General features: G+C 42.4%; 1 protein-coding gene across 1 annotated transcript in view; it reads right to left on the bottom strand.

Annotated features, from left to right (window-relative positions):
* Positions 1-9,504, bottom strand: part of ADAMTSL2 (ADAMTS like 2) — a 36,900-nt gene extending 27,396 nt beyond the window's left edge. Inside the window, exons 1-9 of the mRNA XM_044269040.1 lie at positions 9,483-9,504; positions 7,581-7,699; positions 7,020-7,162; positions 6,168-6,243; positions 4,014-4,116; positions 1,098-1,243; positions 866-989; positions 457-537; positions 181-356 (exon numbers count right to left, since the gene is read on the bottom strand). Coding sequence (XP_044124975.1) covers positions 181-356; positions 457-537; positions 866-989; positions 1,098-1,243; positions 4,014-4,116; positions 6,168-6,243; positions 7,020-7,162; positions 7,581-7,699; positions 9,483-9,504 — 990 coding nt within the window. The remainder of the gene's footprint in view (positions 1-180; positions 357-456; positions 538-865; positions 990-1,097; positions 1,244-4,013; positions 4,117-6,167; positions 6,244-7,019; positions 7,163-7,580; positions 7,700-9,482) is intronic.
* Between the last annotated feature and the right edge of the window lie 4,852 nt (positions 9,505-14,356).

Here is a 14,356-nt window from a genome sequence, read left to right as displayed (position 1 = left end):
TAGTGACCAAGACCAAACAGAAAAAAATCCAACCATTCAGTAAAGTTGGTTGATTAATGAGATGATTACAAGAATATAAAATTTACCTCTACAATGCCAAAGTAGGATCTATCTCTGGTCATCTTCCAAAGCTTTTACCTAACATCAACAATAAAAACACAACACATGTACACAACTTACCATGATGTTCAAGCCTTGGTTTGTTGGTCCTTGAGCTACTATATATTCTATTCCCGTCTCATACACATCCATTGGTCTTCGATATTTAAACACAGTGCCGGCAATATTAAAATTTTTGGGGGTGTCAACCTTGAAGTTGCCATTGAAGTAGTAATATCCCGATTCATCTGCAACAGCTTGAGACACAAAGTTATTTGATGACCCAAAATTCATAGGTACTATATTGGCATGATCCTACTTGGAACCACATGTACCATATCAGTGAATGTTACTGACCTAAGACGTCCGCAGATTTTTTGCGCTCGACTATCTGGATATCCCTTGCGCCAACTGGGATGTATGTTACTAGGGTATAACCTGAAAAGAACAATATGTTATATAAGGTTTAAATATCTGGATTCTCTCCAGTTGGGTGCCAAAGGAATGAGTTCCATGATGTGTCTAACCAATAGTGGCTTTGATGTACCATTACTTTCAATAGAAACCAATGTAAATCTCGGTCACTCTACATTTTTTACACTGGCTTTTGGAGTAGAAACAAGGATCTAAAATTGTCTCACCCTTCATCTATATTCTTAAGGGCAAACTCTCAAGAAAACTCATTACAGGTTACCAAAATGTTTCTGCTTCCGTGTCTGAGAAGTAGGAACAGAAGCATGCATGTCGATAACCTTCAACCATTTACCAAGATGAGAGGCTCCCTTCCTGTAATTCCCAGTGACGTGGACACAGCTGCTCCCGTCTCCCTGGCAGACACCACATTTATCCAGGGTGTGGGTTGAGAACAAAACCCCATCACATCCAATTGGCTGAGAAGAGAAGAACGGTAAACACAATATGAACCAAGCATAAAGTGCATCTGTTGAAAGCTTAAAAAGAAATTAGGCCAACCTTCTACTGGTAATTTTTCAACAAACCTCACATTTTCCAGACACGCAAACCCCTCGATAGTCACTGTATTTGCAGGATGTCCCATCCCGAGCCTGGACCATAAGTTGTCTCTGACCATCAACCGTAGTGCACTGCAGGTCACACGGCTTGCTGGAGATGTGCACATAGTCATCTAAAACCCAACAGCCTTACGTAAGTCTGAAGAAGGTCATTATAATATGTACTGTACCAACTAGTAACCTATCAATGTTTCTTGTAGAGATGAATTTATGAAAAGTTCGATTCGGCTGATTCGCTGAATTTTACCAAAAAATTTGCTTTGTGACGAATTACTTTCGCCACGAAGCGCATTTTTTTGTAAGCAGCGGGTGCAATGACTGGGAGCTGCGAAAGCGCCGCTCCCAGTCATTATACCCCTCAGATGCGGCGTTCATACATGATCACGGCATCTGAGTGTAAAACCAGTGTGAAATTAACATAATATTTTCTTTTAAATCAAACTTAACGCAACCATTTGCTCGCCACGGGCAGGCCGCCGCCATTTTGCTTGGAGATCTGGAGAAAAATCTTGCACAGCTCGAGATTACATCATCATGCCGGGCCAGCGTGTTGACGTCATACCTTACCAGGCACGGGATTTTGGCTGAGATCTTCAATCAAGATGGCGGCTGGAGGCCCGTCGTGAGAAAATTGAGGGGTTAGGTATGATTTCAGGTTAAATAGATTCGCTAACACGAAGCACAAGGAAATTTGGCTTTGAGGCAAATCGAATTTATCCTGAAATTCCAATCGAATTCCACTTCGTGGGATTCAATTCGGTCATCTCTAGTCAAGATATCCCGAGATGAGTGAGTGAGCTTTGAAAAATAAAAACTTTTCAATGCATAACACTGTGTTGTAAGGGTCATTTGACATACATAATTAAGTACTAATTGGTTGTTCTTTTAATAATTTATTACCTTCTATATTCCTTATAAAGTAGTAAGTTAGGGATAGTTAACATATACAAAGCCATTTTTCTGTGTCAGATGACCACAAGACCACATTCCAGTGTGGTTAACTCATAAGACATGCATACTCCACACATCCTTAAATTTAGCTCCGCTGAGAACATCATCAAGGTAGCATGCTGTAGGTCACTATCTCTCTTGTATAATTATGTTGGGGCATTGGCCATGTGTTACGTGGGTTGCATCCGCTGGGAGCTCCTCCATTGTGTAGGCCATTGGATTGATTATTATCTATTCTGGATGTAATTTGTATGTAGTAAATATTTTTAGCACTTAGCCTGTGTAAGCCTATTTATTCTCAAATCTTTGAATTCACATTGAAACAACCACCAACCCTTTTTCTTTTCAAAACCTCATCTCGTAATACCCCAAATCAAGAAAAAGGTATGAAGGACATATCAGAAAGCTAAAGTATAGACAAGATTTAATAGTTTTATATAGGAATCTGTAAGGCTACTTTCACACTCGCGTTTGGTGCGGATCCGTTCAGACAATACAATTGTCTGCATACGTTCAGAACGGATCCAGTTGTATTTTCTTTAACATAGCCAAGACGGATCCGTCTTGAACACCATTGAAAGTCAATGGAGGACTGATCCATTTTCTATTGTGCCAGATTGTGTCATAGAAAACGAATCCGTCCCCATTGACTTACATTGTGTGTCAGAACAGATCAGTTTGGCTCAGTTTCCAAAGCGGAATGGAGACGAAACTGAGGCAAACTGAGGTAAACTGATGCATTCTGAGCAAATCCTTTTCCATTCAGAATGCATTAGGGCAAAATTGATCCATTTTTGGACCGCTTGTGAGAGCCCTGAACGGATCTCACAAATGGAAAGCCAAAATGCCAGTGTGAAAGTAGCCTAAAATTGGTCTCAGTTAAAGGGACTCTAAAGACCTATAAGATGGACAGGTGATGTGTGGAAATGTATAATATATATATATATATATATACATACACACACACACAAGAAAAAAATGTGATGGACAGCACCACAATATTTTAGTAAAAGTCGAGTCAGCGGCTCAAGAGGCAATCCACCCACTATATAAAATAAAAAATAAAAAACTCCACAGCACTTCTCAAAAATTTTCCTTTTATTCACCAGAAAGCGACTTTTCGGTCCTCTTAATGGGACCTTTCTCAAGCATTGACAAGAAAGGTCCCATTGAGAGGACTGAAACGTCGCTTTCTGGTATGTATATATATATTCTACCTTAATTTTAAAGCCTTAAAGGGGTTGGCTCCTCTTAGACACTGATGACATATCAATGGGATTGAATCTGATAAATCCACTTTTGGACCCACTCCTATCTCCAGAATGGGGCTACCGAAAAAGGGAGTACACTGTGCATGCGTGCCATTCATCACTATGGGAGTTCTGAAAATAGCCAAGCGAGGCTGTTTTCGAACGTCTTATAGCGGAGATGGAAAGCGGACCCAGCAGTACAACAAAAGAAGGACTGTAGAAATTAAATTACCGTAAATAACAAATCCAATCGGTTATGAACATCCTTTGAGGATGGCACAGCTTAATGTAAGGGTTCAATGAATACCGAAGAAAGAACCCTTTGTCATGCTCGGACCCCCTCAGGCCTACAGTGTGTGTTTTGTCTGGGGTGTTCCTTTAAAACCCATTGGAGAGATCCGGCAAAGTCAATGTCTTGAATTCAGCACCATGTGTTTGTACGGTCCTCACCGCAGAAGTGTGTAAAGGCATTAAAATGTCATTGATTGACTGGGACTGGGATTTTCCCATATGGACATGTGCACTGTAATGAGGTCTTGACCATTGGTTAAACAGGGCTGAGGTGTGTAACACTGACTATAAATAGCTTCTTCAGACTTGGAATCCCTCCATGCCGCATGTACAGAGGACCCGGCAATGTCATAGCTTTCCTCTTGTAAATCATAAAAGCAGCGAGACTTACCGGGATAGAGTGATTTCCACTGATAGGTCTTTCCATTATACACGTGAGAATTGAAGGATGTGCACTGTTCTTCTCGAAAACTCCTGCTGTTACTCGGACATTCCTGCAATGTAAGACACACTGGAGACCACCTAGTTTCATCATTCTCTTAAAGGAACACTCCAAGCAAAACCAATACACTGTGTTATGCCTAAAGCAGGGCCTTAGGGGGCGGAGCATGACACAGAGGTGTATTTTTTTAGTCCTCATGTCATGCTCTCACCCCCAAAGGCCTTGCACTGCACATAACACACAGTGTAATAGTTCTGCAGGGGAGTGTCTATATAAGCCAGTCTACATAATGGTTGGTAAATAGTAAACAGACAGTATCCAAAAATATAATAGTAGACCCTAACCAAGGTACCCCAATAAGCAATGCCACACACATTTCAAGGTACAAAAAGAGATCTTTATTAGTTAGTCCAAAGAGAACATACATGATACAACATATAACAAACATAAAATAAAATATCCATGCAAGAAGTGCAATGATGTAAAGCCCTCCCCCCCCCCCCCCCGGGGACGTCCCCTGAGGAAGCAGGTCTGTGAAACGTACATCGAGCTTTTGTCCTCCCCAGTTTGGTCAGTATATTATGCTTTATTACTGTTTGCTCCTTTCTTGTATCACCAGCGCAGGGACCTTAGTGGTGGTTGGTGATTTGACCTTATTAAGTGTGGGATTTATTTTGTAGTAGCTCTCACTTGAGATTAATTATATTCCCATCATATTGTGGTCTAGCTCCCCTCCCTCCACTTTGGATTACAGACGATTGTTTAGGGGGTTGTAGAGTTGCATCCCGCCTCAGCAATAGGCTGCATATTGCGACGATCCTTTATGGTGTGTTTTATACCTGAGTTTCTTGTGGGGTTTATTGGCAATCATTAATTTGCATATGTCCAATACCCAGTATCCCCCACAGCATTACACCATCTTAGTCATTGTGAAGATTGGAACATTACATTTATTTACTTGACCCATTACTCTGGGGGGGGTTGTCTTTACATCATTGCACTTCTCGCATGGATATTTTATTTTATTTTTGTTATATGTTGTATCATGTATGTCCTCTTTGGACTAACTAATAAAGACCTGTTTTGTACCTTGAAATGTGTGACATTGCAAATAGTAAACAGACCCAAAGTGAATTTGTGTGGACTGAAAATTCGAAGATCAAATTGTTAAATAGCATTGATTACCTTTAAAAAAAAATTGCCACTTCGTATTTTATACTCTATTCACATCCAATGCTCCATTCAGGATTATTCCAAGTTCTCATATATTCTTTGTACGCAGTACATTTTAGGGATTGTATGTTTTTACTATGGATTAAACATATCCCCAGAATGCACTATAGTAGAGGGTGTCATGGACACATACCACTGAATTAGGATTGGATAGAGTCAAGTAGACCAAAAGATAAGAAAAAAATAATGTTCTAGTAACACTGGATGTTACTTATAGGGATTCTCCAGTTTCAAGTGAAATTTTTTCTTACCTGCCCAGAGTACTACGAACACTGAATATTTTGGCTAATAGACCTGTTTTTCATGTACATACTTTCCTTCCCCTTTTCTCAACATCGCTGCATCCTGGCAGGATGTTTACATAAAGAACTTCCTGTTTCTATCAGCTTCCTGCTGAGGATTTCTAACCAAACACAGCATGCTTTGCTCTATAATGTTTATAAGGGCTTGCTGCACCTGCCACACTGCAGTAGTCACTCCTCCTACATCTCCCCTCTGCATGGAGGGGGAGGTGTCAGAAGCAAAGCATGATGGGCTTGGTTAGAGAATCCAGCAGGAAGCTGATGAAAGCAGGAAGTGCCGCATGTAAACATCCTGCCAGGATGCAGTGATGCTGAGAACAGGGGAAGGAATGTGCTCATATGAAAAACAGGTATATGGGGCAAAAATACGCAGTTTTTGGAGTACTCTGGACAGAAAAAAATAAATTTGATTGGGAAACTGGAGAAATCTTTTAAAGAAATGTGCATTTGTCCCTAGAAACAGGGACTGGTATTGCATTCACTTGAATGTGGCTAAACTACAATACTAGACAAAGCCTATGGAGAACAGTGACATCATATTTACTTGAAAAGCTATTTAACTCCTTACCTGGGCTTTACAGAGCTGATATCTTTTGGAGGTCCCAGTACAGTTCTTATTTCCAAGTGAACTGAGAGATTTCCGCCTGGAAATGTAAAATGATATGTTACTTATTGCCACGTCTTAGTGAAGACAAAGAGAGGGGAAGATGTTTCTAAGGGGTAATTCTTGTCTGTAAGGAGGCCCCCATTAAACCATGTGCCATTTATAATACTGGTGTCTTTTCATGGCCTCCTCAGGTAGAAGGGCCTAGGTGCACCTGTTACCTCTGCACCCCCTATGCTTAAGACCCTGGTGGCAGCTAAGTTCATAGACATAGCAACATAATGATATAATAAATATATTGAGTGTTAAAGGAGGTTTCGGGGGATCCAGTGGGTTCACAAACCCTCCTTACTTACGTATAACACACCTGTAGAAGAAAGTTTGTAATATATTTATCATCACAAATTTGCAGGGATTGGCTGCACAGGAACCTACTGTAGTCCCATGACACTTCTCTGTTGAAAATCTTGCATCTGCTGACGTAACGTCCTTTACCAGCTTTCCGACCTGGGCTATGGATGAGACGTCACTTCTGCTGTGGAATTACACTCCCTGGCGCATGTGCAAACTCCTGAATCTCTGGTCTCGTCCACAGCAGAAGTTACATCCTATGCATAGCCCAGGCTGGAAATCTGGTGAAGGACGTGACATCGGTGGAAATAGGATTTTCAGAAGAATGACATTACAAAACCGGTTTCCAAGTGGCCAATCCATGCAACTTCAGGCTAGTAAGTATATTACAAACTTTCTTCTACAGGTGAATTATGCATAATAAGGTGGTTTTGCAGGACCTGCTGGATCCTGAAAAATCTTTACCTTTGTCTAAGGCAATGCCTTTCTTGAGACTTTACTCCTCCTCCACAAGTTCTAGTACAAGCTGTCCATTTGGTCCACTCTCCCCACCAGAACGTTGTCACATCTGTCCCATCTTCCAGGCTGTTAGACGTCTGAGCAATGTCCTGATTTGGGTCCAACGTACGGAGAAAAACAAAACAATTAGGCACTCACATTACCGGCAGGGTGAATAGTGACCCAGGCAATACCTTCAGTTGCAACCTATGGTATAAAGTATAGTGCCCAAATAATATAATAATACAGTGTACAAATAACCATACCACACAGGAATGCTCCATACTATCATAAATGACTCCAGCTTAACCACAATGTCTTTTGGAGTCTACTGTAGTTAAAACTCCACCTCCTAACTCTTTTCAACCTATTTCAGAGGCTTACAATGTTTCCTCTCATACTTTGCCCACACTAAAGCTCTGCGTATTCAGATTGGCAATTAAACTTGCAATCAATCTAAGAATAAGATGATGACGAGGCAGACAACATATTGAGACAATTCTCAGTGGATCTAGATGATATACTCACTTGTGTAATAGAAAATGTGACATTTCCAAGTAGAAAAATAAGCAGGATCCATGCTTTGGTCAGGCTTTGTCTGGTAATAAATAGGACGGGTTGCAAGTTCCTATGGATAAAGCTCATTTCTAGAAGAAAATAAAAAGAATTGGTGGGGCTATTTCCTACACGTTCTCCTTACAAGTTTATTATTCTTAACAATTCTGCATCTCAGATAAATCTATTAAGGACTAAGTGAAACCTTCAAACCTTGGCGTAGGACTCCATTAGAGTATTAGTGATGGTAGAGCACAGTCATATTTGACCACAAGACTACACTAAAAAAATTATCTTCTCAGACCACACTTGTAAGCCTATAACATAGGAAAACCTCTTAGCAAGGAACCCTTTTGAACACTAGCTCGTGACAGGTCTTACATTGACTAGTGAGTGGGATCTTCTCTTCTTCAAACTCTGGGAAAATTACTTGATGGACCAAAAATGGGTTGGGGCGAGAAGAACGTGGTGGAGCACTAAATATAAGACAACGAGTTAGGTTCTCATAGATGTCAGGATTAAGTGAAAGCTCCAAATACTGGAGTAAGACTCCATTAGAGTCATCATGTTGGTAGAGCACAGTTATAGTTGACCACAAGACCTTACACAAAAAAAAAAACTCTTCTCTTACCACATTTGAAGGCCTCTAACATAGGAGAACCTCTTAACAAGTTTCAAGGAACCTTTTTGAAAACTAGGTCATGACATAGGTCTTACATTGGGATCTTCTCATCTTCAAACTGTGGCAAAATTGCTTGAGGGACCTAAAAATAGGTTGGGAGGAGAAGAACTCGGTGGAGCTCTAAATCTATGACAACCAGTTTGAGCATCGTTTCAAGGTGGTAAAAGTAATTACTACTGTTGTTTTCTCAACTAAGAGAGAAGGAAAATCATAATCTCTCCCTGGCAGAGGACCTAATAAAAAAATCTAAATTTTTGGACCTCCCAACATTTTTGAATCACATCCAGCACCACCTTTAGAATTAGTTGCCAGTTGGACCCATGTATGACTATAAAATGGGTGGAATTCATGTTCTCACTTTACAAAAACTAAATAAATAAGTTTGAAAATAAAAAAAAACATAAATAAAAATGAAGTAACCAGACCCTCATGAACGACCTAAATGTAAAAAAAATTAAAAATCTAGGCCAGATGTGCAAAAATCTGTTCCTCTGGCATAGAACACCCAGCTGAGGTAAAAAGCCCTGGGGTCACTTTTTCATCTCCGGCCACAGCATGTTTGACTAGGAAACAAATCCTACTATTACATGGAGGAGCTGAGGCCAGCCTTAACACAGACTCCATTCAGTCGGGAGGTGGTGTCATGGGACAAGTACTTCCGTACATCAGCTCTCAAAACAAGCAAACAAACATGTGCGCATTAGGATCGTCTCACGGTGTGAAACGTTGCCTCCACCCATGAAATGCCTTCAATCCCCAGAACAAATGGTCTTCGAAATATTTTATTTTAGGTCATTAGAGGAAAAATAAACTGGGCTGATCAGGAATGGAATTTTAGAGAGTCCTATGCCAATTTTGGTGGGCGGTAGGGTTGACTACTGACACCATTTCTGTTACTCCTAGTGCAGGGCTGAACGGATTCAAAGGACTTCGGAGAGGATATCCTGTGTCATGCTCCGCCTCTTCAGGCCCCCTATTTATATCCCCTGAGGAGTCCGAAATGTGTTGAGATCTTAAAGGGGTTTTCTAAGTGTTTTTTTTTTACTGATGACCTATCCTCTGGGTAGGTCATCAATATCTGATTGGTGGGGGTCAGACACCCAGGACCCCGTCGATCAGCTGTTTGAGAAGTCAGCAACACTCGCAGTAGCGCCACGGCCTTCCCCAGCTTTGCTTAGGCCATATGACATTACGTTCACTGGTCACGTAGTCCATGTTTCATGCATTTTGGTGAGCCTTATACAGTATTTGCATCAAATTCATGTGCATCTGTTCTCTGAAAAATCTGGTGCACATCCAATAGAATTTGCCTCCAGATCCCCCTGCCAGCTTATTTCTTTAAATGGGTTCATAAAAATTTAGAAAAACATGTCTGTTTTTTCCCAAAAACAGTGCCACCCTTGTTCCCAGGTTTTGTTGAGTATTACAGCTAAGCTCAATTATAGTAAATACCACCCATAGCCAGTGGACAGGTGTGACACTGTTTTGGGAAGAAATCAACCATGCGGAACAAATACCCCTTGTTCCACTACCCCCTAAACCTGAAAACATTTCTTCTCCAGTCAGCACTAACCCCCTTATTAGGTCTTTCTTCCCTGACGCGATTGTTTAAGAAGCACACTAATTCATTGATGAACTTCAGCCCAGAGGTTTTGGCCGGTTCCTCGGCGGACAGGTGTCTCAGTGTCTTCCCACACTTGCTTTTCATTAGGTCTTCCAGACATATCTGGGAAGTGGCCAAGAAACACTGCTTAGTGCGACGTCTAACATGAACTTTCAAGGAGGAAAGAGCGAGGATGGAACAGCCGCGGTCTAAGGAGCTGGCTGCAACCTCTACTGACGGAACTGTATACGCATGGTTTAGCTAGCGGGGATGGGACCTATAAAAGAGCGTCCATCGAATGTTAACAATATATTGTTGTAGGGTCGTTAAGTGGGGATCCTTCAGACAATTTATTAAGTGCGAAGCAAAAAATCTTGGAATGGCTGAAGACACTGCTCCTATGTTATTCTAGGGTAGCGCTGTCCAATTTTCTTCCTCCTGGAGCGTGCTGCTTGAAGCGAAACGTGCTGGATCCCATTAAAATAATGAAGTCATACAATGGACTTCTAGGGTGGTCCTAATGTAGGACAGGGGTCAAGAAGTAGACCTAAAAGGTCCCATCGTGAACCACAACAGAGCACCATCATGTTATATAACACAGCGCCTAGAATGATCAATTACGGTAAAAATGTCTGGTTTAGAAATCTTTTATTAGGGGGTAGTCAGAGTAAAGTGAGAGCGGTCAGGACCCTCATCTATTAGCCAGAGCTAGTAGTGGCTACGAAGAGAATCTATTGCTCTGGAGGTCTTAGAAAATTCATGCTTTAGGTCGACAGAACATTGATTTTAGTGGGAATGGTGTAATGCTTCATTTTCCCCTCTGGGGGCGCTGCAGGGAAATTGAACACTTGATAATGGGTTTTATCACATATTACAGTTGATTGCTGGAGGTCTCAGCAGCAGGATAACTTATGATTACCTCTTTAAGAAGTACAAATCTTCTAAAATCTATACTAACATCTGATCATCCTAAAATTTAAATCAGGAATGACATAAAATACCAAATTTCTCAGACTTTTGGGGGTCCGGTTTACGAGATTAGCCGGCAAAATCTGTTTGGCAAGTATGCTACTACAAGGTGTAAATTGTCCTAAGCTTCTTCTCTACAGGCTGGTTGCTATGGACATGCCACCTGACAATTCCTATGTAAAGATGTTGGTTGTTAGGCATTTTATCCCTAGCAACCATCCTGTGACATGTCAGCCAATACAGCCCAGTACTGGATTCATATTTCTGTACTTATAGTACAGAAAGGGAAGAGGAACCCTTGCAAGAAATTCCCTCTCCAATCCATTAGGATGCTACGTGTCCGCCATCTTCACATTTTGGGCATCTGTTAATTGCCAATTTGGATGATCCCTGCAGTGTCACTTCCAGGCCTTGTCCTTTGTTGCTAAGCAATGGCTTAGCGCTCAGATCCTTCGCTATTAGTCTAATTGGACTGAGTCTCTTAATTTCTTAGAGATTTATCCACATGTAGCAAATATTCTGAACCTCCAGCAGCTATCCAATCTAGACAACCACTTCTTAAGCCTGTGTTAGGCCTAGCGATCATACAGGCGATTGTCGGGAGGGAAGCGTTCCTAACTGGCAATCGCCTGCTCGTCAGCGGAGGAGACAGCTGCTAACACATGCAGTGATCTCCTCCACAGTGTGGGGAGGAGCGATCGCTATGCCATGGCTCGTCCCCTTGTTGTCTAGTTGTTTGCCGGCAGTAGATCGTTATTAGACACCACGATCTGCCATCAGCAAATCATGATCTTTCAGCATGCCGAAAAATCACGACTGCCCTATAATTGGCAGATGATCACTAACTATCATTACTACTGGCGTTGAGCGAATTGGTGGACTTCGATCCGAATTTCAGGGAAAATTCAGTTTGCCACCAAGCCTCGTGCTTCGTGGTAGCGAATCGATTTTCCCTGAATGGCGGTAAAAAAACCATGAAAAATTATACCTGCCTCACCCATTTAATTACAACGGGCCGGCCCCCGCCACCTTGAATGATGATCTTGCACCAAATACCGTGTGTGGTGATGACTTCACCACACTGGCCGACGTGATGATGTCATCACGGGCCGCACGAGATTTCGTGCTAGATCTTCAATCAAGATGGCGGCGCCTGGCTCTTCGCGAGCAAATGGATGAGGTAAGTATGATTTCATTTATTTATTTATTTATTTTCATTTTACACTCTGTTATTACTGTCAGATGCTGCAATCAGCTATAAACGCGGCATCTAAGGGGTACAATGACGAGGGGTGGCGCAATCGCCGCTCCTTGTCATTGCACCCACTACTTACAAAGAAATGCACTTCATGACAAAGTAATTCGTGACAAAGCAAATTTTTTAAATAAAATTTGTCGAAGCAGCCGAATTCAAATTTTCGAATACTTCGCTTATCTCTATTTTCTACGAATGCTCGTTAGCCAGTGTAATACAGCCTTTAAAGGCCCCGGATCTGAGACGATCCGTTGATTACAGGATGCCTTCAGTCTAAAGTCAGTTTTAAAGGCAGGCATTACACTGGCAGATGTTCTGCCAGATGATCGCTAACAAGCAAGCGTTCTTAGTAGTGCTTGTTAGTGATCATCTGGCAGTGTAATACTGCCGCCGATTACCTGATCACGATTTTCTGGTTTCAGATTGTGCTGTCTAATCACCATCTTCTGCCAGCAAACAACTAGACAGTATGGGGATGAGCGACAGCATAGCGATCATTCCCATAATGATCGCTCCTCCCCATGCTGTGGAGGAGATCGCTGCGTGTAATACCAGCGGTCTCCTCTGCTGATGAGCAGGCAGTTGCCAGGAAGGAACTCTTCCGACAATTGCCTGTATGATCGCTAGGTCTAATACAGGCTTAATCACTGGCGATCGGCTGATATCGCCAGAAAGCTCAGTGGCCACTTATTTCCCTGCAGTGACCTCTGCAGGGGAAATATAGTATTACATGGCGCCTATTCAAATAAAGGCACAACCATGTGTTGGTTTAGTCTACCAGGATGGGAGCCAATCCTTGCGCAGGTTGATAGAGGGTGTTTTGATGTCTAAAAGCTTACATTACTTTTTTTCTAGACAACCCCTTTAAATCTTTCAGGTTCCTCATTTGATCATAGGGCTGCTGACACAATGGCAGACCCTGTTATTGTGTGCCAGATCGAAAAGGCACAAGGGGTAGCTACAGGATCTACAGGATCCAAAATGACTCCATCTGGTCCACTGTTTTGTTATTCATTGAAACAAACCCCCTGGTGACTACAATGTCCCCTCCCTGGCACAGCTAAAGCAGCTCATCATTGTGAAGATTCCTCTAAACAGCGCCTCATATCTCAGCTTCCTAAAATCTTGTGAGTGGGATATATTGGGCTGACCACTGGCAACCCCAGCGATCCCCAGAAGAATGAGAAAGAAAAATTATTGGAAAATGTTAGGTTTTGTGTCACAATTGAAATTAATGATAACCCTTTAATGAACATTAAAGGAGTTGTTACACCGAGCTATTAGGGTATATGATTAGTGTTGGGCGTGAATATTCGAATTGCCGATTTTTCGCGATCAAGAAAATAATCTCGAATTCGCGAATATATGACGAATATTCACCCAAATATTAATGAAATATCGCGAATTCAAATATAGCCCATGCCGCTCATCACTATATATGATCATCATAGAAGGAGGTCCTTGGGACTGCTCTGTATTAGCCATTCAATTCAATTGGGCGCTAATACACACGGGCTATGGAAGGGCTCATGCACATGGCCGTTGTTGGCCGTGCCTGTATTGTGGCCCACAAACAGCGGGTCCGCAATATGCGGGCACCGGCGGTGTGCACGCCGCATCACAGATGCAAACCCATTCACTTGAATGGGTCTGCAATCCGAAAGGTCAGGGTGGAACGGAGGCATGGAACATATTTTTTTGCGGTGCGGACCAATCACGGACCCATTCAAGTTGAAAGTGCATTGGGGACTGCAACTTACGGTCCTCAATGCACGGAACGGACGAACAACGGTCATGTGACTGAGCCCTAATACTGTATTTTCCCTGTATCGGCCACTGCATGGGGGAATGTGTGGCTTGATGAAACTTTTCGTGTCAATATCAGCTGATTAAGGGAGGTGACCAGGAGACCGCCCACCGTGATCAGCTGATTGAGGGAGGTGGCCAAAAAAACAACCCACAGTGATCAGCTAATTGAGGGAGGTGACCAGGAGCCTGACACACAGTGATCAGCTGATTGAGGGAGGTGACCAGGAGCCTGACCCAAAGTGATCAGCTGATTGAGGGAAGGGGCCAGGAGCCTGACCCAAAGTGATCAGCTGATTGAGGGAGGTGACCAGGAGACCGCCCCACAATGATCAGCTGATTGAGGGAGGAGGCCAAGAGACCAACCCACAGTGATCAGCTAATTGAGGGAGATTACCAGGAGCCCGATACAGAGTGATCAGCTGATTAAGGGA

This window comes from Bufo gargarizans, chromosome 9, assembly GCF_014858855.1.
Source record: "Bufo gargarizans isolate SCDJY-AF-19 chromosome 9, ASM1485885v1, whole genome shotgun sequence".
NCBI classification, from domain to species: domain Eukaryota; kingdom Metazoa; phylum Chordata; class Amphibia; order Anura; family Bufonidae; genus Bufo; species Bufo gargarizans.
This window is presented reverse-complemented; position numbering and strand designations above follow the sequence as displayed.